This window comes from Hippopotamus amphibius, chromosome 6 (genome assembly GCF_030028045.1).
Source record: "Hippopotamus amphibius kiboko isolate mHipAmp2 chromosome 6, mHipAmp2.hap2, whole genome shotgun sequence".
NCBI lineage: Eukaryota > Metazoa > Chordata > Mammalia > Artiodactyla > Hippopotamidae > Hippopotamus > Hippopotamus amphibius.
In genome coordinates this window covers 62,459,893-62,486,119 of record NC_080191.1, presented here as the reverse complement: position 1 = coordinate 62,486,119, position 26,227 = coordinate 62,459,893, and the positions used below count along the sequence as shown (strand labels likewise).

Below are 26,227 nucleotides of genomic sequence, written 5' to 3'. Positions count from 1 at the left end.
TCTGTGTGGAGAGGCAGTTGGGGATGGGGCAGTCTTGACAGCTGGGGGAAGAAAGAAAGGTCCCAGTTCTAGGATGGTATTTGGCATTGCTTGACGAGGTGAGGATGAGGGAGGACACATTTATGTAGGATCCTGGATCAGCGCCTGTACTATATTTTGGGAATCCTGTCTTCTCTTTGCACTATGCCTGCATTATGTTATAATAGAAATTATTATTATATCCTTCAGACTCAGGCCTAGGAACATTGTAAGAATGTCCTAGATCTCTGCCTCACTGTCTCGGAAGTGTTGGTGGGGGCATGAGAGTGGGAGTTAGGAGCCCTAGAAAATAGTTCTGGCTCTGCCACTAGCTGGGCAAACGACAAGTCACCTTATCTCTTTGTACCATTTGGCATCTAAGCCCTCATCCATAAAATCTCTGTTTTCAAATTATGTTCTACATGTTAGCCTTAGTTTCGTTCTCTGTGCCACTCTATAAGGTCATTGTGAGGAGTAATATAGTGCTTGTGAAGAGCTCAGTGCTTTGCAGATGGTATTTTAGCAGCTCCTATGCTTATTATACGACCACAACCACCATCACCACCATCACCACCATCACCATCATCACCATCTCACCATCATCACTGTCATCATCACCACCATCACCATGGACACCATCATCACTGCCACCATCTTCACCATCATCATCACCATCATCAGGATCATCATTATCACCACCATCTCCATCATGGTCAACCCCAACCCTCCCATCGTCACCACTGTCACTGTCATCAGTGAACATCACAGAACCTGTGTGTAGCTGAGCCCTGATGGAACCCAGGTCTGCCAGACCCCCCAAGCCCATTCACTGTTTCTTCTGTCTCACCCTCCACCCACACTCCTAACTATCTCCCTACACTGGGCTCCCCTGTCTCTCCAGGCCTCATCTGAATGTCTAACTTGAGAAAATGATTCTCAATTTATTCATTGGACTGGGAGTCACAAAACATGAGTCAGGTCTGTTTACCAATTTTCTGTATATCAATAACGCCATCAGATCAGTCAGTGTTCTCAGCCTCTCCGTGCGAGGTTAGAATTTTCCACTTCAGTCTGCAGACGTTCCCTGACCTCCATATTCTAAAGCAAGGTAAGGGTCGGGGAACGTCTGGTCAGCCCCTCATCAGCACTCGCTGGGTACTTTCAGGGACCTGCTTCTTCCTCCCCACCGCCGCATCAGGTCCCTAGGTCCCTCTTAGTCTCAGGCCCTCAGAAATGCCATCTCTACCATGGTCACAGGGTGGCAGCACCTCCGCACAGACCACACCGTCTTCCAGTCAGTTAGCAGTGGCTTTGTCCCTAGCATCAGGCTGTCCCTCTTGCTCAGAAAGCAGATATAAGAGCGGGACAATGGATTAATTTTCAGCAAAAACTTTTGAGAAGGCTGCACCCTCCACATATCTACTCAATTCAAGTAATGCATCTGCTACCCAGGGCTTCTGTGGTCAGGACCTTCCCAGCTCTTCCTGGCTCTGCCCGGCCAGGGCTGGGACTAGCCCCTTCTTTTCAAATGGTGGTCCTCTTAGGTGCTCCTGTCAACTCCAGTGTAAGTTTTCTGAACTCAAGACAGTTTTCCAAGTTTATTCAAAGTCTTTGGAGAAGAAGTAGTACTTTATTTCTTCGCTGTTCCATGCTGGCAAAGCAAAGATTCTGCAAAATTCATGAAATCTGGGCTTGCAAAATTGGAAAACTGGACTATTTGTGAAAACACTGAGACATACCTGGGTGTGTCCATCTGGAAAGCATCATTTCTTCTTGTGATTGTGCAAGGGTTCTATTTCCATTTGCCAAAGTTAAAAAAAAAAGCAGTTTTTCTCACACACAAAAAGAAATACAGCTAGGAAGACAAGCACACTGAAGGATCTCTACTGTCCCTAATTGGAAAAGAAATGTAAATTAGGAAATAACTTAAGACAATGTCCACCTATCACATTAGCAAATATTTAAAAACTATTAGAAACCACATGCTCAGAAAAGTTGCTGTGCAGCGATTTTTTTTCTAGTGACATTTTACACTGTCATACCTGTTTAGAAAATATTTGGCAGTGATACTGGGAACCATAAATATGTCTATATAATCCTTTGGAACTTAGACTTAAGAAAATACTAAGGAATATGAATAAACTGTAGGAACAAAGAAGTGACACGGTGAGAGCAGCTGTTGGAGCCAATGAGCGTGGTGGTGAAGAATTTGGGCAATGATGTTGGAGACCCGAGTTCAAATCCCAGCGCCACCATACTTGCTGGGTGATCTTGGGCAAACTACACACCCTTCCTAAGCCTCAGTTTCCTTAACTATACAATAGGAATGACAAAAGTACCTATGTCTTCGGACTGTTGTAGGGATTAAATGAGCTACACCACATAATGAGCTTGTGCCTGAAAAGTTGCATTCTCAGTAAATGGCAGTTGTTCTTTTTTTTTTAAATATTGTGGTAAAATATATATATAACATAAAATTTACTTTTTAAACTATTTTGAGGAGTACAAATCAGTGGCATTTAGTACCTTCACAATGTTGTGCAACCATCACCACTATTTACAGAACACTTGCCTCACCCCAAAAGGAAATTGCAAACCCATTAATCAGTCACTCCCCACTAAAATATTAATTATAAAGACAGTAGGATTATAAAACTCCTTACGAGATAATGTTGTGTGAAAAAAAAAATGTGCAATATAAGTAGTAAAAGAAGCATATAAAAATCCTGGAAGAGAATATATAAAAATAGTAGCTCTAGTATTTCTCAATCTCTCTTTATGGATTAAAAGTAAATTTCTTTATAGTTTAAAAAAAGAAACAAAAAATAACAGCACAAACAAACCTCAAAATCCCATAAAGAAGCCCAAATTAATTAAGTCTAGGTCTTGGGAACATGAAATCTTATATAATTTTTATACTTTCAAGGGTCAAAAAGAAAAAAAGAAAAGAGTTCCAATAGTGTTGGGAACTGACTCCTTGTTTTAGCCAATCTCACGGATAAACAAGAGATCTATCCTCGCTGCTCTGTTGTTCTGGAAGTTTCCTTTCGGGCATGTTTTCGAGCCGGTAACCATTTCTTGAATCTTTTTAAACGCAGGCACTTACGGTGCTGGCTACCTCAAGGAAGCCCGGCTGCCCGTGATTGAGAACAAAGTGTGTAACCGCTACGAGTACCTCAATGGCAGAGTCAAACCCACCGAGCTGTGTGCCGGGGATCTGACTGGAGGGGCTGACAGCTGCCAGGTAAGAAAAGACGGACGAGATCAAAGTTACTCTTGTGTTGGCCTGTTTTGGCCCCCTTAGGCATTTCAGCCCCAAAGCATCAAATGTGAGAAGGATTTGTCAATCAAAGGCCACAGTCTGAATGCTGCCCGGAAACCTCTTAAGTGTGCCTCTGAAGGCTGATTCAGATCACCCAGGGTGATTTCTTGGGCCTTGAGTTCCAGACCGGTGGTAGGCGAATAGTAACGCACCATCACGGCCACAGCGCCCATGCCTCTGGGACTGGAGACATGGCCTTTCCAGTAGGGAAGGGAGGTTGGTATAAGACAAAGACCCCCTGCACCTGCTTTATGATTGTCCTTGGGGTTAACCTCCCTAAGAGAAGCCCCAAAGCATGAAGGGATGAGTACAGTTTTCACAAGGGATTTTTTTCCTTCCAGGAAACACTAAATGGTAGGGTTCTATTGAATATACTTTGTTAAGTACTGAAGCCCAGAACATGTTCAAATAATATGTTACTAAGTTCCCTTCTGATTGGAAAGGGTTGTTCAAATACTGGGAGAAACTTACATTTGGGTAACAGAAGGATGACATCCCATAATAAAAGGATGGAAGCTTAATCCTCTCACGGCTTTTCCCCTCCCTCTGTATAGGGTGACAGCGGAGGGCCTCTGGTTTGCTTTGAGAAGGACAAATACATTTTACAAGGAGTCACTTCTTGGGGTCTTGGCTGCGCACGCCCCAATAAGCCTGGTGTGTATGTTCGTGTTTCAAAGTATGTTACTTGGATTGAAGACATAATGGGAAAGAATTAATTACGTGGAAGACAGAGTGACACACTAGCAGACCTGAAGCTGGAATATGGGTAGGAATTTAGCATGCTCAGAAATAATTGACAGTAATCAAACTAAGTAAGACATTGTACTTAGCTACTGCCAAAACTCAACATTTTTTTGTATTGTTGTGGATAACTTGTTCCTGTCCATAGACTGCTGGATTCTGTAATAATGAGGCAATACAGCTATGACATTTGTTGAAAATAAACTCTGTACTTCCTTTATTTTTTGATTTTCATTGTTTTCATGTTCTTCGTTCATCCTACCAATTGTAAATGATGTAACTCTTATAGACCTGAATGATTTGGTTCTTTCTCATGAGGAAGAGAGGACAAAGAAGCCTGTAAGATCAATAGAAAAGTCCTAGTAAGTCACCCGTATATATACCTTGTCAGTGAAAGATGCTTTGACACACATCTTTAATATCTTTATTTTTGGCACTGGGATGAATATGTTCAAAGCTCCAACATATACGGGGGATCATAAGAACAAATTCTGTTCTTGGGAATGAAATCTGTTACTGACAACTGGACTCTAGCCTGGCACAGGAGACCCTGGGCAGAGAGTTGCATATTGAAAAATAAACTGGGCAATGGAAGTGTCATAACACTAGACCAGCTAAGAGTCTGAATGTTATTCTGGGTCACATATGATGCTGGGAGTGGTGCCAAGAGCCTGGAGAGGAACAACAAACATCTACTGAAGGTGGACCACTTAATTTCCATCAGTAATTGGCTGCCCGGATATGTAGTATACTTTGTCACATGGGAATAGTGTTTTAAAAAGTGACACACGTTCAGAAAGAAGAGAAAGGGTGAAAATTGATTTTTCTTGACAATTTACATTTTTTTTATTGTTATCAGAACCCAAATGTCAACTCAAAATACAATTCCAAGGTGATAGTATCAAAGAGCAACAGTCATCTCATAGCAAAGAGAAATGCAAAAGAAACAAAAATGCAACTGTGTATGACTAAAGGGTGAATGCAGTATTACATCCTTAAAGAACTGTGTTTATTTCATTGAAAAATAAAATATTCATATTCAACTCTGAAGTGCTTTAAGGATTAAAAACTTATTTTACAATTAGCACATACACCATACCTATCGTCACGTGTTCACATAGACGTTTTCTTCCTCGCTGGCAAGATTTCCCTTTGGCACCCTTTATCTGTCCACCCAAAATAATTCACTAAACAATTTTGCATAAGATACATACTGAATCTGAAAATATAACAAATATAACATACAAAGCGGAACATCCTAAAGGCAGCATATTTGTATTTAAACTCCACATTTCAAAAAGTCTCAGTAACAAAAAAGAAAGATCAAATCTCTACTAGTACCTACAAAGTCATTTACAATATAAAGCTTCTGGTAATTCTTTTAAGCATGGGTATAACTGACCTTTCTTTTGAACTAAATGTAAGCTTCTTCCCAAGACAAGTTAAAAGTGTCAAGATTGAATGAGATCTGTCCATATTTTCACTCTTGACCAAGGGCAACATCATAGAACTGAACTCACACATGTAAGATAAATATCGCTTTATGATTAAAATCTTAAGACCCATGAAATCGCAATCCATGGGTTTCATCAGTAAAAACCTGAATATGTGGCTCTAGGTGTCCACGAAAGGAGGACCAAAATTATCCTGAATCATCTCAGGACCAAATCTGATTTTATAAATATAGAGCCAAATCCTCGAATTGTACAGCAGATTTGTTCTTACTTCTGGAACAAGGCCTAAAAGTGCCTGCAACCCCAGATGCTCCAGGAACTTATGGGCTCAAGGTGAGAAGAGAAAGCAGAGGCTCAGAGCCAGGTGGCCTGAGGTCCTTAGGTTCAGTCTCTTCATTAACAAGATTCCCAAATCTTCATCCTCCCTGGAACCTTCAGAATCCTCAGTTCGGAGCCTCAGTTTCTTGATCAGATTTGATGAACCCATTTCTGCACACTTTCCTCAGATCCTTGGTTTGCATATCCTGCACTCTTGATGGAGCCGCCACGAGAACTGGGTGGGGCTTCTCTTGTCTCTCTGTAACACAATGGGTCAGAGACACTGCCCCAACGTGAGAAAAAACCTCAGGAGGAGCTGTGCACATAACAGGCTCTTGGCTAAACCGGCCACATATTACATGTTCCCAGAAACTCTGACAGCATGATAAGTCCTGATTCATCCAACATTATATAAAAATACTCTGGATAGGTTGAATGTCTTTGTAAAGTATTAAAAACACTTGGAGCTGCACAGCTGAAATGGACACACACGCGTCTCTTCAAGGCACGTCGGTTTCTTGGGGGGACCAGCCTGAATAGCTCTTTCCTTGCATCTTTGGCAGGGGCCTCAAAGGTGAGAGCTCAAAACTTGAGTTTTCTTTTTCCTGCCACATTTACAGGAATGTGGACTAACAAAACAAAGGAGAAAAAAGAAAGTGCTTATAAAAGATTATAGAACTAGTGAGAAGGAAGTCTTTTTGTTACTTCTCAATATCATAGTTGGCTTTGATCGAATATACTCATGCATAACGGCTCATAAAAACCCAACTCAAAGGGAACAAAATGAACTGTCTCCAAGCTCATTTTTTACCTGCTTTCAGACCCTAGGCAGGGGTTAATTAGCATTACAGCATATATAAATTCTTTATGAATTTCTATTCCGCATAACAGATGGTTGGGAAATGAGCTGCTGATGTGAACAAAAGAAGGCAGAAATGAGAAAATGATTAAGTTCTGTTTTAAAAGGGAAAATGCTAACAGGTTTCTGTAACTTGAGGCTAAATAGTTTTTTTTTTTTCTCCTAAGTAATTATAGAATGCAATCAATGTGCTTAATTTGTAAAACTGTAGATCAGACTTTTATTAGATGTTTTTTCAACAGTAGGGATAGGCATAATTAATTAATTTACCCTATTTTTTATTATGAAAAGTTACAAACACAGAAAAAAATTAGAGAAATATTCATGTAAGTTGAATTTTTGTTGGCCTAATTCTTCCTGTTTATATACTGGTTGGATATTAATTTTCCCTGCACACCACTGAGATGGCTTTCTCACCTTCCAAACTCCATGTCTTCCAATTGTTTAATTCTATTTTCCATATGGTTGAATTGGCAGAAGAGTCCTGATCTCAAATCACTCTCTCTTCCTCCACTTTTTCCTGATGAGTTTGAAAATCTGACCTCTGACTGGTGTGGGGATCAAGAATGAATATATCACCCTCACTATGTAAATGAACAGCAGTAAATGGAGTTGCGTGAAAAAGAAGAACGCATTCCTGTCGTTGCGGTATTGGCACAGGGGGCACTCACAAGCGAGGGCAGCAGATGTGCAGGAAAAGGACTCCGCACCACTAAGAGTTGGACGTCTTTAAACTCCAGTGACACAGTCACAGGCTTGTGCTGCCAACAGTCAGCACTGAATTCCTTCCTACTTTTGACCCTATGACCCCGGCAGGGATGCTCCCCTGTGTATCCCAGCTCTGAACAGATCCTTCAGGGCACATCAGCCCATGAGAAGTTACCCTTAAAGTCTGGAGATCTTATCTGAAAATAATCCTATTTCCTTTCTCACCATTTCCCCTGTGTCATCTAACCTTGAATATTCTCCTTTCCTTTGGGCTTCTAGCACAGCCTGCAATTGGGGGGACAGGATTGGGGACCCCCACCCTGATCTGGCCCCCATACCCTGATACAAACCAAATAATTGTCTGTGATGACACAGCTAGCAGAATGTTTATCCTTTCTGGATGAGGCAAGACCTTATGATGGAACACTCAAGAGGACAGTTTTAATACCTTTCACAAATTTCTTTTTAAAAAATATTTATTTATTTGTTTATTTATTTATTTTTGGCTGCATCGGGTCTTAGTTGCGGCACGTGGGATATTTCATTGCACGTGTGGGCTTCTTTCTAGTTGTGGTGCTTGGGCTCAGTAGTTGTGGCACGGGGGCTAATGGCATGTGGGATCTTAGTTCCCTGACCAGGGTTCAAACCTGCGTCCCCTGCATTGAGGGCAGATTCTTAACCACTGGACCACCAGGGAAGTCTCCCCTTCTATAAATTTCTTAACTTAATTTTGGTTTATAAAATGGCAATGTCTTAAGACAATCTCCCACCTTACCTCAAACTTCATGTAGCATTGTTTTAGGGTAAAACATAGGAATAAGCCATTACCTATCAGTTTACTTACAAACAGGCATAAGAATCTGGTTGGGTTACTTCATGGGACAAATATCCACGTGTCCTCTGATTTGCCACTCCTGTTAAAAGTCAGCTAGTGGTTTGGCTTTGAGTATACAGACAAGCCTTTCTTAGGAAAGTTCTAAGATGATTCATCAATCTTACTTTTTAAAATAGCATCAAGAAACAGGACAATGAAATCACTGTATAAGTTTTAAAGGCCTGGTTAAAATACTTGTGAGATACTTAGCAATGGTTGCCTATCTCTGGGGACAGGGATGGTACCTCATTAAAAGAGGATATGAAGAGAGAAATTTCCAATCCTACCAGGGGATTCTTGCGATTAAAATACTCATAATCAAGTAGGATACAGCATAAGATAATAAAACTACCCAAAACAAACAGTCACACCTGTACCCTGGACAATAACAATCTGAGTCCTAGCACGTAAAAGTTGTGAAGTCTTTCTGAGCATAGATTTCCTAGTATATGAAAAAGTAAGGATAAAAACTTGTATTGCACATAATCATTTTTGAGTATTAAGTGAAATGACATACGTGAAACCATTGATCACATACATAAGGACCTAAAAAATGTCAGTTTCTACTCTCTTCCCAATCTGCCAAGTGAAGAATAAAACTGCCATGAAGTTACTGACATTCAGTCTTTTCATAAATATTTTTGATACACTTTTTTAAAATTTAGAGATCCCTACCCTTAATTTCTAGGTCATTGTTTAGAAGAAGATTGATTTTTATTTTTAAAATTAGCTGTTAAATTATTTTTTAAAATTCACAAATGAGGACTTCCCTGGCTGTCCAGCATTTAAGATTCAGTGCTTCTAACGCAGGGGGAGCCGGTTCGATCCCGGGTTGGGGAACTAAGATCCCACGTGCCACATGGCACAGACAAAAAATTTTTTAAAAAAATTCACAAATGATACAAGACCATGAGTTGTAATTTTTTTTTAATCGAACAATTCAGAAGTCTATGGAGTATCAATAAAAGTTCTTAAAAAAAAAAAAAGAGGAGTCTATGGAATATAAAAGTAATGTCCTCCCTTCTGCACTCTTCCCAAGCTATTGCTATCCCCGTAGGGTATATTTTATCAATTTAGATCTTTTCCTATACATTCTCATATTTATATTCTCTCTTCCTATCTTTTTATTAGGAAAGATTTCAGAGATTAGAATGTGTATAATGTGAATTTTTCTTGATATAACAAAAACATATTTCATATTCATATGTTGGTTGGATATTAACTTTCCTTTTTAATAAATAAATAAATATTTATTTATTTATCTTTGGCTGCGATGGGTCTTCATAGCTGAGCGTGGGTTTCTTCTAGTTGCGCGAGCAGGAGCTACCCATTGTGGTGTGCAGGCTTCTCACTGCAGTGGCTTCTCCTGTTGGGGAGCATGGGCTCTAGGTGTGTGGGTTCAGTAGTTGTGGCACACGGGCTTAGTTGCTCCGTAGCATGTGGGATCTTCCCAGACCAGGGATCGGACCTGTGTCCCCTGCATTGGCAGGCGGATTCTCAACCACTATGCCACCAGGGAAGTCCCTATTAACTTTCCCTATATACCATTTAGACAACCTTTTCCCAAGTTCAGTCTCTTTCTCACTCTTCTCCTATCTTCTTTCTATCTGTCTACCTATCACTTATCACTTATCTATCTATGTCTCTATCTATCTATCTATATCTATCTATCTATCTATCTATCTATCTATCTATCTATCATCTATCATCTTTCTATCATCATCTATCATTTATTTTCCCATCTAGCTATAGAGAGGGATTACTCTTGGTTTTATTTTTTAATAAATACTGTAACACATTGTTCTGTGACTTTTCAATTTGTAATCCATCTTGAAAATCTCTCCATGTCTTTGCATATAGACATATCTCAATTATTTATGGATACGTTATCACTTTCACCATCAGTTGCCTATTGATGCACATTTAAATTATTTCTACTTTGTCCAATCATCAGTCTCTTTTCTTTAGATTCCTTCTGTTTTAACACCTTATTTGGAAATGTTTCCCTCTTCATACCCACCTTTAAAAAATAAAACATATTCTTTTACAGATTTGTTTTACATTAACTTTTTAAATCTACTTTGAATTTTTTGCTTAGGATGTAAGATAGGGATTTAATGTTATATTTGCCCTCCTGGATATTCAATTTTCTCAGCACCATCCTTTCTCAGTGGGTTCGAAATGCTGCTTTTAATTAGGATGTGCTGGATTTCGTACCGTACCTGCCAAGTTTTTCTACATCATCCACTGTTTCTGGCAAGGCAATACCCTTGGTTTCAGGTAAAAGCATCACAAGAGCACCGCAGACAGATGCCAAGATACCTGCAGAACAGGGGAAAGGCATTAGGGCACCAGGAATGCACAGCCGCCCCCTCATGGCCCCCTGCTCATTCTGGAAGCCACTGTGCTCACCACCTGGATGCACCATCCCCTGCAGCAGTCCCCTGGTCACCTTGCCCAGCTCTCCAGTGTTCTTCTGTCACGCTTCCACAGGTTCTCAGCCTTCCTCAAACCCTGGACAGTCCCATCGCCCCTGTGCTCTTGGCATCCACCTGTACACTCACTCATTTCACAACTATTTCTTGAGGACCTACTAAGTGCCAAACATTCTGAGAAGCCCTCACCTCCTACTTCACGGGGAACATAGAAGCCTCCAGTGAGGAGTCCCTCAGCATTCTTTCACTGCCCCCTGCCCCTCGCCTTCCTCCTTCCATCATGTGACACCGCAAGACTTGTCCCCACATCTGCCTGAGAGCATCTCTTGGAGTCTTTTTGGGCTCCTCACTGGAGTGATTCATCCTCTGTCTCCAAGATCTTTAACTCATTGGTGGATGCCTTGAAACATATTCAAATCTATCCTCTTTAAAGAGCCTTCTATCAGCCTACCATCCTCCCTTCTTCCTTTCTTTAAAACTGCAATTCTTGAAACACCATCTTCTCCTATTTTCTACACATCTTCGTATCCCAGTGCTATGTTGGTGAACGTCTAACAACTGGCTCTCCAGAAAATAAAGTCCTGATTTGCAGCAGCATTTGCCTATTTCCATGGTGTAAATACGCCCATCGCTGACGCGCATGATTCAAACCAGCAGCCCGGTGGCGCGAGCGAGGCTCTGGGGAGATGGGCAGCAGCGCCTCCACCATGGACTACCGTGGACCCACCAGCCTCAAGGACGGAGACAGTGAAACTCCATGAATCAGGAACTGACAAGACGTGAGTATTTATTACCTCTGTTTTTAATCTATTTGGCACGTTCAATTTTTATGATGGGTGTGTTTAAACTGGCTCAAAAATTCTTGAAAACTTGACAGTTGGCCTTGGTGGCCCAGAGGCATCTCCCACCTCCACCCGCTCTAGTCTGGGTTCTGCTAGTGTCGCCTTTGGCCTTGCTCCAGCCAGGTGGCCAGCTGCCGCCACGGCGACGTCCAGCGGCCCTGCTTCTCGTCCCTGCCGCCTGGCCCGCAGCAGCTCTGGCGGCTGGTGACCTCGCCCGCCTTCCCCCGGCTTCCCTGCCTGACGGGCCCCGGGTTTCGCGGCTGCTCCTCTCGCATCCCTCCTCGGCCCCTGGCGGGTGCCTCTCGCTCTGCTTACACTGGGTGCTTTGCCACTTCTCAGGGCTCCGTCCTGGGCCCCCTTCTTTCCTCCCACTCTGTCCTGCTCCCTGTGGAGGGGGTTTCGGTCACCCCCATGGTGCCGGTGGTCATCTACATCCAGATGGCTTCCAAACCTTCATCACGACTCAACTCATCAAGCCTACTGGCTTCTCACCATTTCAACCTGGATTTCGTACAGGCACCTCATGCTACAAACAGCCCAAACAGAATCCCTCCACGTCCTCCCGCAGACGGGCTCCTCTGGCGTTCACTACACTAGGGCCGCGTGGCCACCTGTGGTTCTCCCAGCCAGGAGTCCTGCTGCCCAGCTGCCAGGTCCCTCTGGCCCTCCTCCCGTCAGTCACCCCCTCCCGCCAATTCAACTTCTCATACATGGTTTTCGACCCATCCTCTCCTCAGCATTCTCAGTGCCATCACCTCAGACCCCCCCTTAGGATCTCCTACCTGATTATGACATCTCTGAATCTTCTCACCACTAGGGTTGCCCCCTCTCATTCCTTAGCATATCTGCCACTAGAGTCATATTTCTAAAATGCAAAGCTGACGCTGTCAACCCCGGCCTGACACCCCGCACAGCTTCCCACTGCTGTGTGGATAAAGAGCAGACCCTGTGCACCTCCGAGAAGCCCCTCCCTGGTCCGGCCCCAGCACCCCTCCCCAGCCTCATCTCTCTTCAGGCCCCAACTTATACACTGTACTCTGTCCTTTAACCTCCTCTTACTCCAGGCCTTCCCACGGCCTGGAGCACCGGCTCGCACCTCTCATGTGGGTAGTTCCTGCTCATCTTCAGATCTCAGCCGCTGCATGGGCTCCTTGCTCCCTGACTTTCTCCCCTTGACGCCACAGGGTTAGCGGTCCCTGCGATGTGCTCTCATGGTGCCCTTATTTATCACACTCTCTTGTTACTGGCCGGTGGGAAAGGCAGCTCCCTCCCCAGCCAGACTCTGGGAAGGAAGGCCCTGCCCCACAGCACCAGCGCCTAGCTCGGCCAGCCCGCCTTGCCGGCCAGACCCCCATCTTGAGGGACTGGGCTCGCAGGTGACCCTGTCTCAGTTGCACAATGCCCTCTCTCTGCTTTTTCACGCCGGCCCAGAATCCGTGCTGAGCTTGTGTATCAGATCCCATGAAACAGTTTGAAACGATCTTTTATTGCGTCACGAGTGTCAGTGGTTATAAGCCGACTTTACGGTCCTAAGCACTGTTGGAGGACTTCTGCATTTCTCCGGATGCATGCCCTCGTGGATGCAATCTTTTCATTGGAATTTAAACTGCTGAACAATGGGTGAGAAACCTACTTTACCGAGAGTAAGGAAGTGGGGGTGGAGGAAAGGTAGGTGAGCAAGGGGCCAACCGGCATTCTCTTGCTGAAGAGGGTATGAGATCCAGACAGAAAGGTTGGAACAGCACTGGAGAAGCACTGGTCTGAGTTACCCCAAGGGCCCTCCCTACGCTATGGTTCTATCCCTTCATGAGTTTCACGAAGATTGAAGGTAGGAAGGAGGGTATGGACCTGAGTGGCATCAAAGAGGTTGTGGTACGTGTGCAAGGGCTTCTGTGTCCCGTCCTTTTGGCATGGTGCGCTTAGCATCAAAGCACATGCAGATACGATATTGAGAGACATGGAGCATTTAACAATACAATTAGCTTTTAGGCTTGTTTTTAAACATACAGAAGGTCCTGTTTGGTCCCCTGAAAACGATTGGTTATGTTCCACAATATCATAAAAGAGTTTCATAGTATTTGATTTTAAGTCGGCACCTCAACAAAGAAAGCTAAATTGAACACTTTTTATTGCAACCCTTTAATATAAAGTAAATTTAAATGATTTAGGGTCCACATTTCATTGTGGTTCCTCAAAGCTGAAACGGTTGTTATAAAGAGTAAATGGATACCATTAATGTCAAACCTGATCATTATTAAAGGTTCTATTAATGCAAAAAATGTGGAGGAAAGCATTTAAGAATAGTATATAAAGTGAGAACTTACCAAAGATGATAAGAGGTAGTTCAAGCCAAACAGCTGCTAAGCGGAAGAGCAGAAACGGGGCTATGATGCCCCCAAAATCACATAAACCTGAACAGAGGGAAACGCCAAAGTTTCTGCAGAACAAAAAAATTGTTTTAAGCAAAAAGTATTTCAATAAATTCGAGATAAGTAACATTTTCTGATATATAAGTAACAGAGAAATCTTAATATTTCCCATGTCTCTAGTTTTTGTGTTTTTACATATTTATGTATTTATTAATTTTGGCTGCCTAGGGTGTTAGTTGGGGCATGCAGGATCTTCGTGGTGGTGCGTGGGCTTCTCTCTAGTTGTGGTGTGCGGGCTGCAGAGCACATGGGCTCTGTAGTTGTGGCACATGCACTTACTAGTTGTGGCATGTGGGCTCAGTAATTGCAGTGTGCGGACTTAGTTGCCCCGTGGCATGGGCGATCTTAGTTCCCCAACCAGGGATCGAACCCGTGTCCTCTGCATTGGAAGGCGGATTCTCAACCCCTGGACCACCGGGGAAGTCCCCCACTTCTCTAGTTTTTAGCTTTGAAAATTTCTACTCTCTCATACTCCAAGCAAATCATTTCCAACCTGCACCAGTTCACATCTGGGTAAAAGCTGAGTCACAGCAAGGCTAGTTGGGGGCAGGGCTGGGGGGTCTACAGTATTGGTGGGAATCAGTCTTCCATCAGCGGCTCACTCCCCAGCCTGCTCTGTGGCACTCGTGTCCCTCTGGCACCCTAGACTGACAGCAAGCTGTGCCCATGAACATTCCCCCAGGCAAGGAGGGCGATGTGCACGAGCTGTGCACATTGTTGTATTCTGTCCTTCAATAATTGCCTGTGGAGCGTGGTCAGAACAGAGGCTGCAGCCTTTACCCAGAGCGACGCTGATGAGGGCAGATGTAACCAGGACGCAAGCACGCTAACCAGAGTTTCTGACATCAAGCCTAGTCTTTCCACAAACCCCCAACTGTGTATGAAGATATTGATGACAATAATGCGAAAGCAGCTACAACTCAAAACCTAGCTTTTTCGCTGGCTGAATCCAGCCCAGGCTAATACGTCACCAAGCTAAGAAAACTGTTTCAGAGTTTTTAAGTCAACTTAAAATATGTGGCTGCAGAATTGCTTAGGCAAAGCCATGATACGGATATTGAAATTACCGTAATGTTGTTGGGTACAATTCTGAATTTACCAAATAAACAATTTCAAAGGCCATGGTTATGCCTAGTCTTCCCAGGGTAGCAACAGTGGTCCTCAACCAGGGTATTCCTGCAAACACAGACAATTTGGAAAGGAAGAGTTAGGGGTCTGCTTTCAATACAATTTTACAAAACAACAAAAGGCATTTGTTTACTGTTTCTCCCAGCTGTAAACCTGCTAATTTTAAGTGCAAATGACAGATACCTTCTCATATTGTAGCCAAATTTTCAACAGCAACAACCACCACTAGGAGGACAACTAGTATTTAGTGCACTAGCTGCCTTCCTGAGCAGGGCTGGATTACAGAAATACAATTCAAGGCATCTGTCGAGAAGCCACTACCTTGAAAACAATGTTCCAGGCAGTGCCTTCCTAGAGGGCCTGAGTACACTGGCCTTCTGTCTGTAACATAGTCTTTTTTAAAAATAATTAATTAATTAATTAATTAATTATTTAATTGGCTGTGTTGGGTCTTCCCTAGTTGTGGTGAGCAGGGGCTACTCTTTGCGTTGCAGTGCGTGGGCTTCCCATTGCTGTGGCTTCTCTTGTTGCGGAGCATGGGCTCTAGGCACGCAGGCTTCAGTAGTTGTGGCACATGGGCTTAAGAGTGTGGCTCGCGGGCTCTAGAGCATAGGCTCAGTAGTTGTGGTGCACAGGCTTATCTGTTCCGCAGCATGTGGGATCCTCCTGGCCTAGGGATCGATCCCGTGTCCCCTGCGTTGACAGGCGGATTCTTAACCACTGCACCACCAGGGAAGTCCCTAGAAGGTAGTCTTTGCTTATGCCCTTGAAAACCATCACTGCAGTCTGGTGCCCATTTGTCCTCTTTCTGTTCATAGCCCTTAGTGATGATACACAGAATCGCTGTTCCCAACAGACCAGGAAAAACCTGGACCTGAAACTGACTTTGGTTTCTAGAGAGCTACAAGGCTCTGAGGACTGGGATCTCTGGGAGGGGAAGTCTGCTGTGCGTCATCACCAGGGCGTATGTCTTTCCTCATTTCTCTCACCTGAAGTCTTGCTTCTTTGCCTAAGAAATCATCCAGAAGAAGCCAGATTCTTTAATGCTGGTTTGTTCATTCACGTGAAAATGAACTGTTTTAGGGCTACTTTGGTTATGTGAAGAAACACCCCTTTCCTCCATAGTAACCAGTGGGAAATGCCAGATGTTCTCTATGAAATATTTTCTTTCTTTTGTGCTTTAAGGGAAGAAGGCGTAAACCATTTTTACTCTAAAAAGTCAGTGCTCTAAAATTCCTCAACGTTGTGCAGTTGATGCTGTCCTTTTTTTTTTTTTAAGTGAAGTATAGTTGGTTTACAACGTTGTTTCTCCTATACAGCAAATGATTTGGTTATGTATGTGTATATATATATGTGTGTGTATATATATATATTTTTCATATTCTTTTCCATTATGATTTATCACAGGATATTGAATATAGTTCCCTGTGCCACATAGTAGGACCTTGTTGTTTATCCATTCTCTATATAATAGTTTGCATCTGCTAACCCCAAATCCCACTCCATCCCTCCCCCTCCAACATAAGTCTCTTCTCTATGACTCTGTTTCTGTTTTGTAGATGAGTTCGTTTGTGTCATATTTTAGATTCTATACATAAGTGATATCATATGGTATTTGTCTCTTTCTGACTTACTTCATTTAGTGTGATAATCTCTAGATCCACCCATGTTGCTGAAAATGGCATTATTTCATTCTTTTTTTTTTTTATGGCTGAGTAATATTTCATTGATTATATATACCCCACATCTTCTTTATCCATTCCTTTGTTGATGGACATTTAGGTTGTTTCCATGTCTTGGTTATTGTGAATAGTGTTGCTATAGGGGTGCATGTATCTTTTGGAACTATAGTTTTCTCTGAATATATGCCCAGGAGTAGGATTGCTGGATCATATGGCAACTCTCTTTTTAGCTTTCTGGGGAACCTCATACTGTTTTCCATAGTGGCTGCACCAACTTACATTCCCACCAACAGCATAGGAGGGCTCCCTTTTCTCCAAACCTTCTCCAGCATTTGTTATTTGTAGACGTTTTAATTGATGACCTTTATGTTGGGTGTGAGTTGGTATCTCACTGTATCAACAGTTTTGATTTTATGCCATCCTCTCTTAGTAGCCTTGGGGTGAGGACATATGACCGTGAGAACAGGAGGCTGTCTGCTCTCCAAAGCAAAGCCAAGGGCATTCAGCATATACCTGACTTCCATCTTTGAAAAGGAAACCTTCCCCCTTTATACTGCTCCTTATTTATGCTCACTCAGCACTAAATGGTCCTCCTGTCTTCTAGAATTATTGCACTTTCCTGAATTTATAATATTTTAGTAGAGAAGTAGGCATGAATGAGGAGGATGACAGAAGAGGAGGAAGCTCAGTAGATTTACATGTTTTTTTGTTTTTTTTCGGGTTTTTTTTTCCCACGTCACATGGCCTGTGGGATCTTAGTTCCCCAACCAGGGATCAAACCCATGCCCCTTGCAGTGGAAGCACGGAGCCCTAACTACTGGACAGCCAGGACAGCCAGCCCCTTACATGTGTTCTTTTTAGAGAATATTCAACCAAAAGAAAAAGCTAAAAGTCATTAAATAAAACAATTGTCCAGGAGGGCAAGCAGAGAAACAGAGGGTTCCTGAATCCAGATCATTGCTCAGAGGCTCCCGTCTGTTACATGTTGATTGCAAACCGGCCGAGGACATCCTGGTGTCCTTGACTTTTTCCCCAGCTGAGGACACCTGCAGCGCTCACATTAACGTCACATCGAGGAGTGAGGAACAGCAGAGTTGCACTCCTGCGATGGGCCGCCATCCGCGCTGGCACGGTTGTAAACGTGTTTTATTTAGCCTTTACGTTTTCATTAAGGCCAGGCAGGGGGACTAGGAAATGCATTCCACCCCTTCCTTCAATGAGCAGGTGGTGTGGTGCCAGGTGCTGGGGAACGGAAAGTGGCAGCTGGTGCCCAGATTCCCTGGGTCCCGGCCCGAGTGGGCAACCTCTCGCTGCTCTCAGGCTGTGGGGAAGAACGCTGCCGGCTCCTGTGGAAATAACTTGATTATCCAGGTTATGTTCTTAAGCTATGGTTTTTCCTACTGAATCAAGACAGCTCTACAAGTAAGTCCCACTGACAACTTCAGTTTATAACTGAAAAAATGGAAAATGGAAAAAAACAGAAAAAACCAGAAGCGGAAAAAAACGGAAGAAAACAAAAAAAACCAAGAAACCAAATTAAAACACACACACACACACACACACACACACACACACACACACACACACACCAATGAGAGATGTATGTGGTTAGCTCAGTGAATACAGGTAAATAACTAGTCAATTCAGTAAAATGTTAAGAAAATGCTGTCAAGTTTTCTTAAGACTCTCAGCTCTTTCTAAGCAGTACAGGCCAGTATCTAACTGCACTGGGACAGAGGTTTTGTTGAAATGTGTAACAAAAGTTAAGTCCCAAAGGCACTGCACTGTTCATTTTAACTAAAGGGTGAAATGAAAGCAATTTATAGGAGGTGTAAGCAATGTTAATATTACATATGTGCACAAAAACTTCTGAGCATCTCAGTAATGTGCTAAGTTCATCCTGAAGTGTCAACAGACATCTTTTGGTAGCAATGACAAAAAACAATAAGACGATTTAAGAATGAGGACTGAAGCTGAAACTACCTCCCATGAATTCCTGAGAACACAGAGAAAGAGAGTCCCTGTGATGGGGATTTGGTCAAGCTGCTAGAGATTATTGAGAATAATACCTCAATTTTTGAAGAAAGGATGCAGGATTTTAAACAAACACAATCTTACATCTCCTTTGAATGTACCATCTGCTCTGAGTTCTGAAATAAAATTTAGTGAAAATTCCTAGTAGGTAAGATAAAAATAGTTTTACTTAAAGAGAAAAGTCAAAGACAAGTTTTTCATTTCAAAAAGATTTACCCGAACTGCCAGGTTTGTAGCCATCTTGAATAAACTCAAATTAAAGATGGCAGATGAGTATGGATTTAAAAAGCTCTTTATTTTTCAGGCTTTAACTAGAGTTCAAAAATTTGGGTCAGAAACAGTGAGTCTTAGATGAGGGTATAGCCTGAAAGACTTTCTTTTCCAGAATTTGATTCTTTAGACCATGAAGAGTCGTGCTTAGTGGAGGGAAAGTTGGTTAAACCATTTTCTCTGAGGCAATTTTACAGCTGATTCCCCTAAAAGGCTGCTCAGTATTCTCCTCAGGGGCAGTCATCCTGGTGATGATGTCAAGAATGGCTGAGAGGAAAAGTCTTTCGAATGTTAATTCCTTAGCCCAAGTAACCAAGTCCCAAAGTTCCCTTAAGTGGAAGTAAGGATGTCAACTCCTAGCAAGGAACCTCTGCTAATGTTTGGTATTCACACACAGCATTAGGGATTTGAACTTATTCTTGGCAGTCAATTTTGACCAGCGTGTGACTATAAAAGCAGCCGAATCTGCAGAATATACAAATAAAATGCGCCCAGAATAAGAGCAAATTGTTTTCAATGTTGCTAAGAACAATTCTACGGCTTAAATTGGGAAATTCTGTCTACAGAGTAAAACTGATCAGACCAAACAAAAAAGTCTATTCTTTGCCTTATATTTTCCAATATATGAGAGTGTTCTTTATAAAACAGCTTGATTCCCACCCATGCAGTTACTTCAATATCAGTTTGGACATATGCTCTGCAATGATTTCTGGGATCAGGCTGCATGCGACACATATTAAAACCATCCCAATCAGTCTAGGACCAAAGAAAATCTTCTGGGAAAGTTACATAATGAAAAGATGGGCCACACTTAAGTCATTAATCTTTCTCTCAACTTTCCTAATTTCATAGGAAATTATGCAATGAATACATAATTAATACTTGATTCCTGTTCCATATGCAGTGAGAGCAGATGAATGTTGTCTTAGGGAACTACATTTAAAAATTAAACCTAAAACTAAAAAGTGCCAAAGTAAAACAGAAAGACCAGTGAAGTCTCCAGTGTTCCCTTCTCTGCCAGCTTCTACTAAATGGTGCATGATTCCCGAGGACAGAAATGATGTCTGTCTTGTTCACCGTACTATCTCTATTCCTAGTTTACTGGCAGCAATTAACAGACACGAAATAGACACGTGTTGGCCGATATCTTCCCCAACTCTTATAATGTGTTAACTCAATGTGGTATGTTGAATACTGTCCCCAAAGTTCATGTCCACCTAGAACCTCAGAATGTGACCTTGTTTCAAAATAGGATCTTTGCCGATATAATGGTAAAGTAAAGGCACGGAGATGCAGAGAAGGTCATGTGAAGATGGAGGCAGAGCTGGGGAAGATGTCAAGGAACACCGAGGATGGCTGGTAACCACCAGAAGCCAGGAAGAGGCAGGGAAGGATCCTCACCTAGAGCTGTCAGAGAGTGTAAGGCCCTGCCCACACCTGGGTTTCAGACTTCCAGGCTCCAGGTGTGTGAGAGAATACATTTCTGTGTTGCAAGGCACCCAGCTTGTGGTACTTTGTTATAGCAGCACTAGGAAAGTAATATACTCAAGAAAAATGAGATCAATGTAAACTGTCAGTTCTGTCTACCATTAACCCTTCCAATATGACAGGACTTCATGTCTTTTCCCCCTACTTCTGTTCTGAAGATGGGCATTTCTGTAATTTTATTTAAATATGGTCTATCTAATCTTTTGGGATTTCAGAAATCCGTATTTAATTAATAAACTCATCTGTAAATTATGACTGTTTCGACTTCCACAATATTATCAGTTCTTTCCTGATCCTCAGAGGATTCCCAAAAGAAAACACAGCTTCCATTGTGCTGACACAAAGAACTACCAGACTGCAGCTCTTCCAGCCACCTCCCACCCCACACCTCCTGGAATGCTGAAATAATAAACTTGCTCTAAAACACATGTTCCCTGGGAGTTTGAAAGCCTCCCTCTGTCCAGTGCCCGCTGTGTTCTAAGGCAGAGATAACCGGCTTTGTGTGAACAGTGCATTTGGAGTCACCTACAACCTCTGCACCACATACTGGTCATCAAGTCCCCCCAAAACTTAACTCTGAAACATTGCTGAAATCACCATCTCCCATTCAGACCCGTCTGCCACAACCTTAATTCCTGCTCTCAGCATCTCTCCTCCTCATTGCCATTGTCCAAACTGCAACAGCCACTTGGCGGCCACCTGTCCTCCATCTGAAGCCCACAAGACCACGACCAAGCTCTTGGCTTGGCTTTGAGGCCATCACCACTGGTGATGGGCAATCCCCCAGCCTCCTTGCTGAGATATTCCTGTGATAACAAACAACGCTTGGTTTCTGAACCATCAAAGGTGGTTCGTACTTCTGAGAACCGTGCTTTACTTTGTAAAAATTACTCCCAGCCTTCCCTTCTGTAGGGCGCGTTTCTTTTCCTTCTTCATACATGCCTAGTCTCACTTAAGGGAAGCTTTTCCTGACTATCCCCATGGATTAATCACTTCTTGGACCCTTTTCTTGTATTTCTAAATCTTGTAAATAATTCTATTATTTCACTTATCACCATTTATTGTGAGAGCATTAAAGTGGTTATATCCCTTACTAGGTTGTCAAGAAATTTGTTTTTCTTCCCTTTGTAACCTCAGTGTTTCACATGGGATTGGTGATATGAAAGACAGTCAGGAAATGTGAAACACAGTCAATGATATCACAAAAGTAAGTCAGACAAAGGTGATTAAAAGTAAACTACATCAATTCCACTCCTGGGTATACATCCAAAAACAACAAAACACTAATTTGAAAAGATACATGCACCCCAATGTTCACAGCAGCATTTTTTTTAACAATTGCCAAGATATGGAACCAACCTAAGTGGTCATCAACAGATGAATGGATAAAGATGATGTACATATATACAATGGAATATTACTCAGCCATAAAAGAATGAAATTTTGCCATTTGCAACAACATGGATGGACTGGGATGGCATTATGCTAAGTGAAATAAGTCAGACAGAGAAAGACAGATACTGTATCATTTATGTGTGGAATCTAAAAAATACAATGAACTAGTGAATATAACAAAAAAGAAGCAGACTCACAGGTATAGAGAACAAACTAGTGGGTTACCAGAGGAGAAAGGGAAGTGGGGAGAGGCAATATAGGGGTATGGGATTAAGAGGTACAAACTATTAGGTATAAAATAATCTACAGGAATATATTGTACAAGACGGGGAATACAGCCAATATTTTATAATAACTATTAATGGACTATAACCTTTAAAAATGATGAATCACTATATTGTACACCTGTAACATAATATTGTACATCAACTATACATCAATTAAAATTTTTTTTTAAAAAGTAAACTACTTCAGTCCAAGCTAGATTTCACACATCTATTTCATCCATAAATGAACTGAGAAATGGAGAAAACAGAAAAATCTATAGAACCAATCTTTTATAGTCAAGTAGTTAGACTGACTAGACAGAAAATAGAGTGACATCACTAGAGGGTGCCTGGCACTACGATTTTGATGCAATGGTCCATTTTCTAAAGATGAGAGGTTCTCTGTTCTTGATTATTTTAGGATTTTTTTCAAGTTCTTGGCTGCCAAACAGACTTAGGGGACAGTTACCTTCTGGTAAGAACGCAGTGACCAGACATGCCACTCCTGCCACTATATTGCTTGCTGCAAAGGGTAGGCGCCGACCAAAACGCTCAATGGTTAGTAAGATCAAGAGGGCTCCTGGCAGTTCCACAACTCCTGAGATGAAAAAGTCAATATAGAGGTTGCCTCCTATAATTCCCAGGCGCATGACGAGTCCCTGATAAACCACAGCACTTGTGAACCTGGAGCAACATTGAAACACAAGGGAGAACAAGTAAGAGATAACGTCAACCTGATTTGAAGAAAGGGATGCGTTGTAAATTTGACACAAGCTTTTGAATCCATCACAAGTCAAACTTACCAAGCAAACATAAGTATAAGTGTGCACTTCCTCATCTGGGGAGTTCTCACCAGATCTAAAAAGGATGGATTACTAACTTCCTCATCTGTAACAGTGATCTATATAAGAGAAGCATATTTCAGTAGCAATATATAGCAAGAAACATCTGAATATATAGATTTGTCATTGACCAGATTCAAAGCTGTCGGATGATCTTACTGAACTGATCAGGGTCTTTCATTATTACATCTTAAAACCTGAGAATAAAAAGTTTGATTCTCTAACCTTTGTAGTAGGTCAAATTCACAAAGATGTGTTTGCTGCACTGAGAATCTATTCTTCCAGTAATAGCAGCAGTACTATATATGCTCCGAGTAAACAAGGATAAAACGTGTGTTCTAAAGAAAAATACATTTGTGCATTTCTTAAATTGGAGAAAATAAGCATAAGAGTGGTGAAGGCAGGTTCCAAAGAAGTTCCTTTATCTATTAAATCTTCAAACCTTAAGTTGACAAATAAGCTAGAGTAACGTTAAGTTCCAGAGCAAGCATAGCACCCAAGGTGTCTTTTTGCTTCTGTCCATTTACTGGAACCCAGCATCTTTTTGATCCAGGAGAGTTCAGCTTATCTCTACTTGGCCATCCAACAGGTTGGTCTTTTCTTTAATTCAATTAAACCAATACTGCTGTTTGCCTCCTGTATATAAGGCACTAAGAAGGAAACAAAGCTGGACATACCCACTGCTTCTAGTCCTGTGTGCCAAAGGGATCATAACTCAGTCCCCTGAAGTGACCACTGTTTCATGTTTCCATGCACTTGCATATTCTGTTACATCTGCTTGAAGAGCCCTTACATCTCCCCAATCCTGATTTCACTGCCACCGTGAGGTCTTCCCTAACCTCAGGTAGAACTGACCATCCCCAGTCTGTGTCTCTACTTACTAGACTTCTATCACAGCTCCTACACAACTGCATGCCTTTATGGGTCTACTTATTTTTCTCCCTGCATGAGCTCTGGGGTTCTTGGAGGGTAGGGACTGTACGGTAGCACCAAGCAAAGTGCTTGGTGTTCAACTCATGTTTGGGTGATGACTGAATGTTGAGAGTTGAGACAGGAAGTCAAGTGCCTTGGCCATGTCTCTTCCCTCGGAGTGTAGCCCTCGGTCTTTGTCCTTCTGTTAAGCGAGAACCCTGGCTAGTAAAAACAGGACCCTCGCTGTCTGCTTACTCAACTCCAGAGCTGGTCCAGGTTGAACAAAAATCTAGGCAAATTTTCCCCAGGCCTTTGAGTCAAAAGTCCGTCTACCAGATGTCATAGGAATTTGACTTCAATTCACACTGATAGTACAATACCTTGTCAATCACTGTTCTAAACATTACACTCAACAGGTCAATCAAAGCTTGATATCTGCTGCCTATACTTGTCCCAAGGAAAGTCACACACACAGAAGAAGACTGCAAAATGGATATCTTTAGATCATTTTCTTTTCCTAAGTCTTTCTGATACTGTATTTCTTCTATACCAAGACACATGTTCTTCACACTTCAAAATCTCAAAATTAGGATGTGTCCTACAACTCAGCTGATAAGAAAGCAATGTGCCACAGTTTGAATAGCATGGTTTTTCTTACTGAGTGGTACATAAAATGATGATGTGTCCCAAAATTAACAGTATCTTGGGGTCAATGAAACAATACTAGTAGCTACCATAGCAACTCCGGTGGAAAACTGCTAATTGAGTCCACTATCCATTCTTTCCATCTCCCTTTTGATAACAGAACCCATAGAATTGTATTTGGGTGCATGGCTGCCTAGCTAAGGTCATATTTTCTAGTCTCTCTTTCAATCATGGGTGGCCCAGGAACTAAGATCTCAGCAACAAGGAGGGAGCAGAAGCCATGTGTACAAGCTCTGGGTCCCATCCTTTAGAAAGGAGATGGCTTGCTCTTCATTCACTGTCTTCCCCTTCCTGCGGGATGGAAGAAGACGCTGGTGAGATGGCTTTGGTTATACAACCTATTGCAGGTGAAGATAGAGAAAAGAGAGAAATGGAACTGGGTCCTAGAGGACCTCCTGGAGCAGAGCTGCCTTCACCGCTGGGCTACTCACCTGTGGGTGGGCATGTTAAAGAAAAAGACACTTTTCTCTTTTTTGTCACTGTATTTTTGGGGTGTTTCAGTAGCAAGCTGACCTGTACCGTAACTAATACAATCTTTATTAAAATGTTCCCTGAGCTAATCTTTGAAATTCTAAGACCCTACCTTCACCTTTGCAGCTCCAGAAATAAAGCAGGAATACCGTAAGTGAAAGAACTTAGTATATCACAACAATACAGTTGGCTCTTCACATCCACAGGTTATGCATCTGTGGATTCAACCAACTGTGCGATCTGTGATTGGTTGAATCTGTGGATGCAGAACCTGTGGATACAGAGCATCAATTGAGACCCATTTTACATAAGGCTCTTGAGCATCCGAGGATTTTGGTATCTGCAGAGGGTCATGGAACCAATATTCTGCAGATACCGAGGGTCGACTGTATATTATTACATGGTTGGTTATCAAAATGTTTTTCACAATTAGTTTCTATATATTGCTCACATTAAAATAGCTAACTTCTATGGAGTGTGCAATATTTGTTAGATTCTGGGCTAAGTACTTTACATGAATTAGTACATTTAATTCTCATTAAGACTCCAAAGTTAGTACTGTTATGGATCCTACTTTATAAATAAGGAAAACAAGGCTTAGGACATAAAGGATTTAATAGAAGGAAGGCAGCTAAGCGAGCATTTGAAATCCAGGCAGTTGCTGGAGAGCCTCGGTTCTTATTTCTCTTACTGCATTGCTGAATGTATAAAAAGCTTTTTATTCTAGAAAACTTTTTTGTAGGTGATGGTGATGTCTATATAATTTTAAAGAAGGACATTGTGCACTTGACCCAAAATCTAATCCTTAGTTAAAATACTGTTTTATGGAAAAAATTAGAATAAAATTTATCAATAAATTGAATAAAATAATTTAGATTTTGAGGATCTTTCAATTCAGGATTAAACTACCTATCATATGAGGGCTGTTTTCCTTCCAGAATGTATCACTTATTTCAGAGATTCTTTTCTTGTCAGTTAGGGTTTTTCCACAACTCAGACTTGGGGGTCATGTTCATCTCAGCCTGTTCTCTTTT

At 42.0% G+C, this 26,227-nt stretch overlaps 2 protein-coding genes across 2 annotated transcripts in view; one reads left to right on the top strand and one right to left on the bottom strand.

Moving 5' to 3' along the window:
- Positions 1-4,288, top strand: part of PLG (plasminogen) — a 48,028-nt gene extending 43,740 nt beyond the window's left edge. Inside the window, exons 18-19 of the mRNA XM_057739748.1 lie at positions 3,117-3,262; positions 3,895-4,288. Coding sequence (XP_057595731.1) covers positions 3,117-3,262; positions 3,895-4,056 — 308 coding nt within the window. The 3' untranslated portion in view covers positions 4,057-4,288. The remainder of the gene's footprint in view (positions 1-3,116; positions 3,263-3,894) is intronic.
- A 725-nt stretch (positions 4,289-5,013) lies between these two features.
- SLC22A3 (solute carrier family 22 member 3) overlaps positions 5,014-26,227 on the bottom strand; it is a 102,570-nt gene continuing 81,356 nt past the window's right edge. Inside the window, exons 6-11 of the mRNA XM_057739746.1 lie at positions 23,067-23,164; positions 22,733-22,947; positions 15,068-15,176; positions 13,896-14,008; positions 10,517-10,616; positions 5,014-6,482 (exon numbers count right to left, since the gene is read on the bottom strand). Coding sequence (XP_057595729.1) covers positions 6,422-6,482; positions 10,517-10,616; positions 13,896-14,008; positions 15,068-15,176; positions 22,733-22,947; positions 23,067-23,164 — 696 coding nt within the window. The 3' untranslated portion in view covers positions 5,014-6,421. The remainder of the gene's footprint in view (positions 6,483-10,516; positions 10,617-13,895; positions 14,009-15,067; positions 15,177-22,732; positions 22,948-23,066; positions 23,165-26,227) is intronic.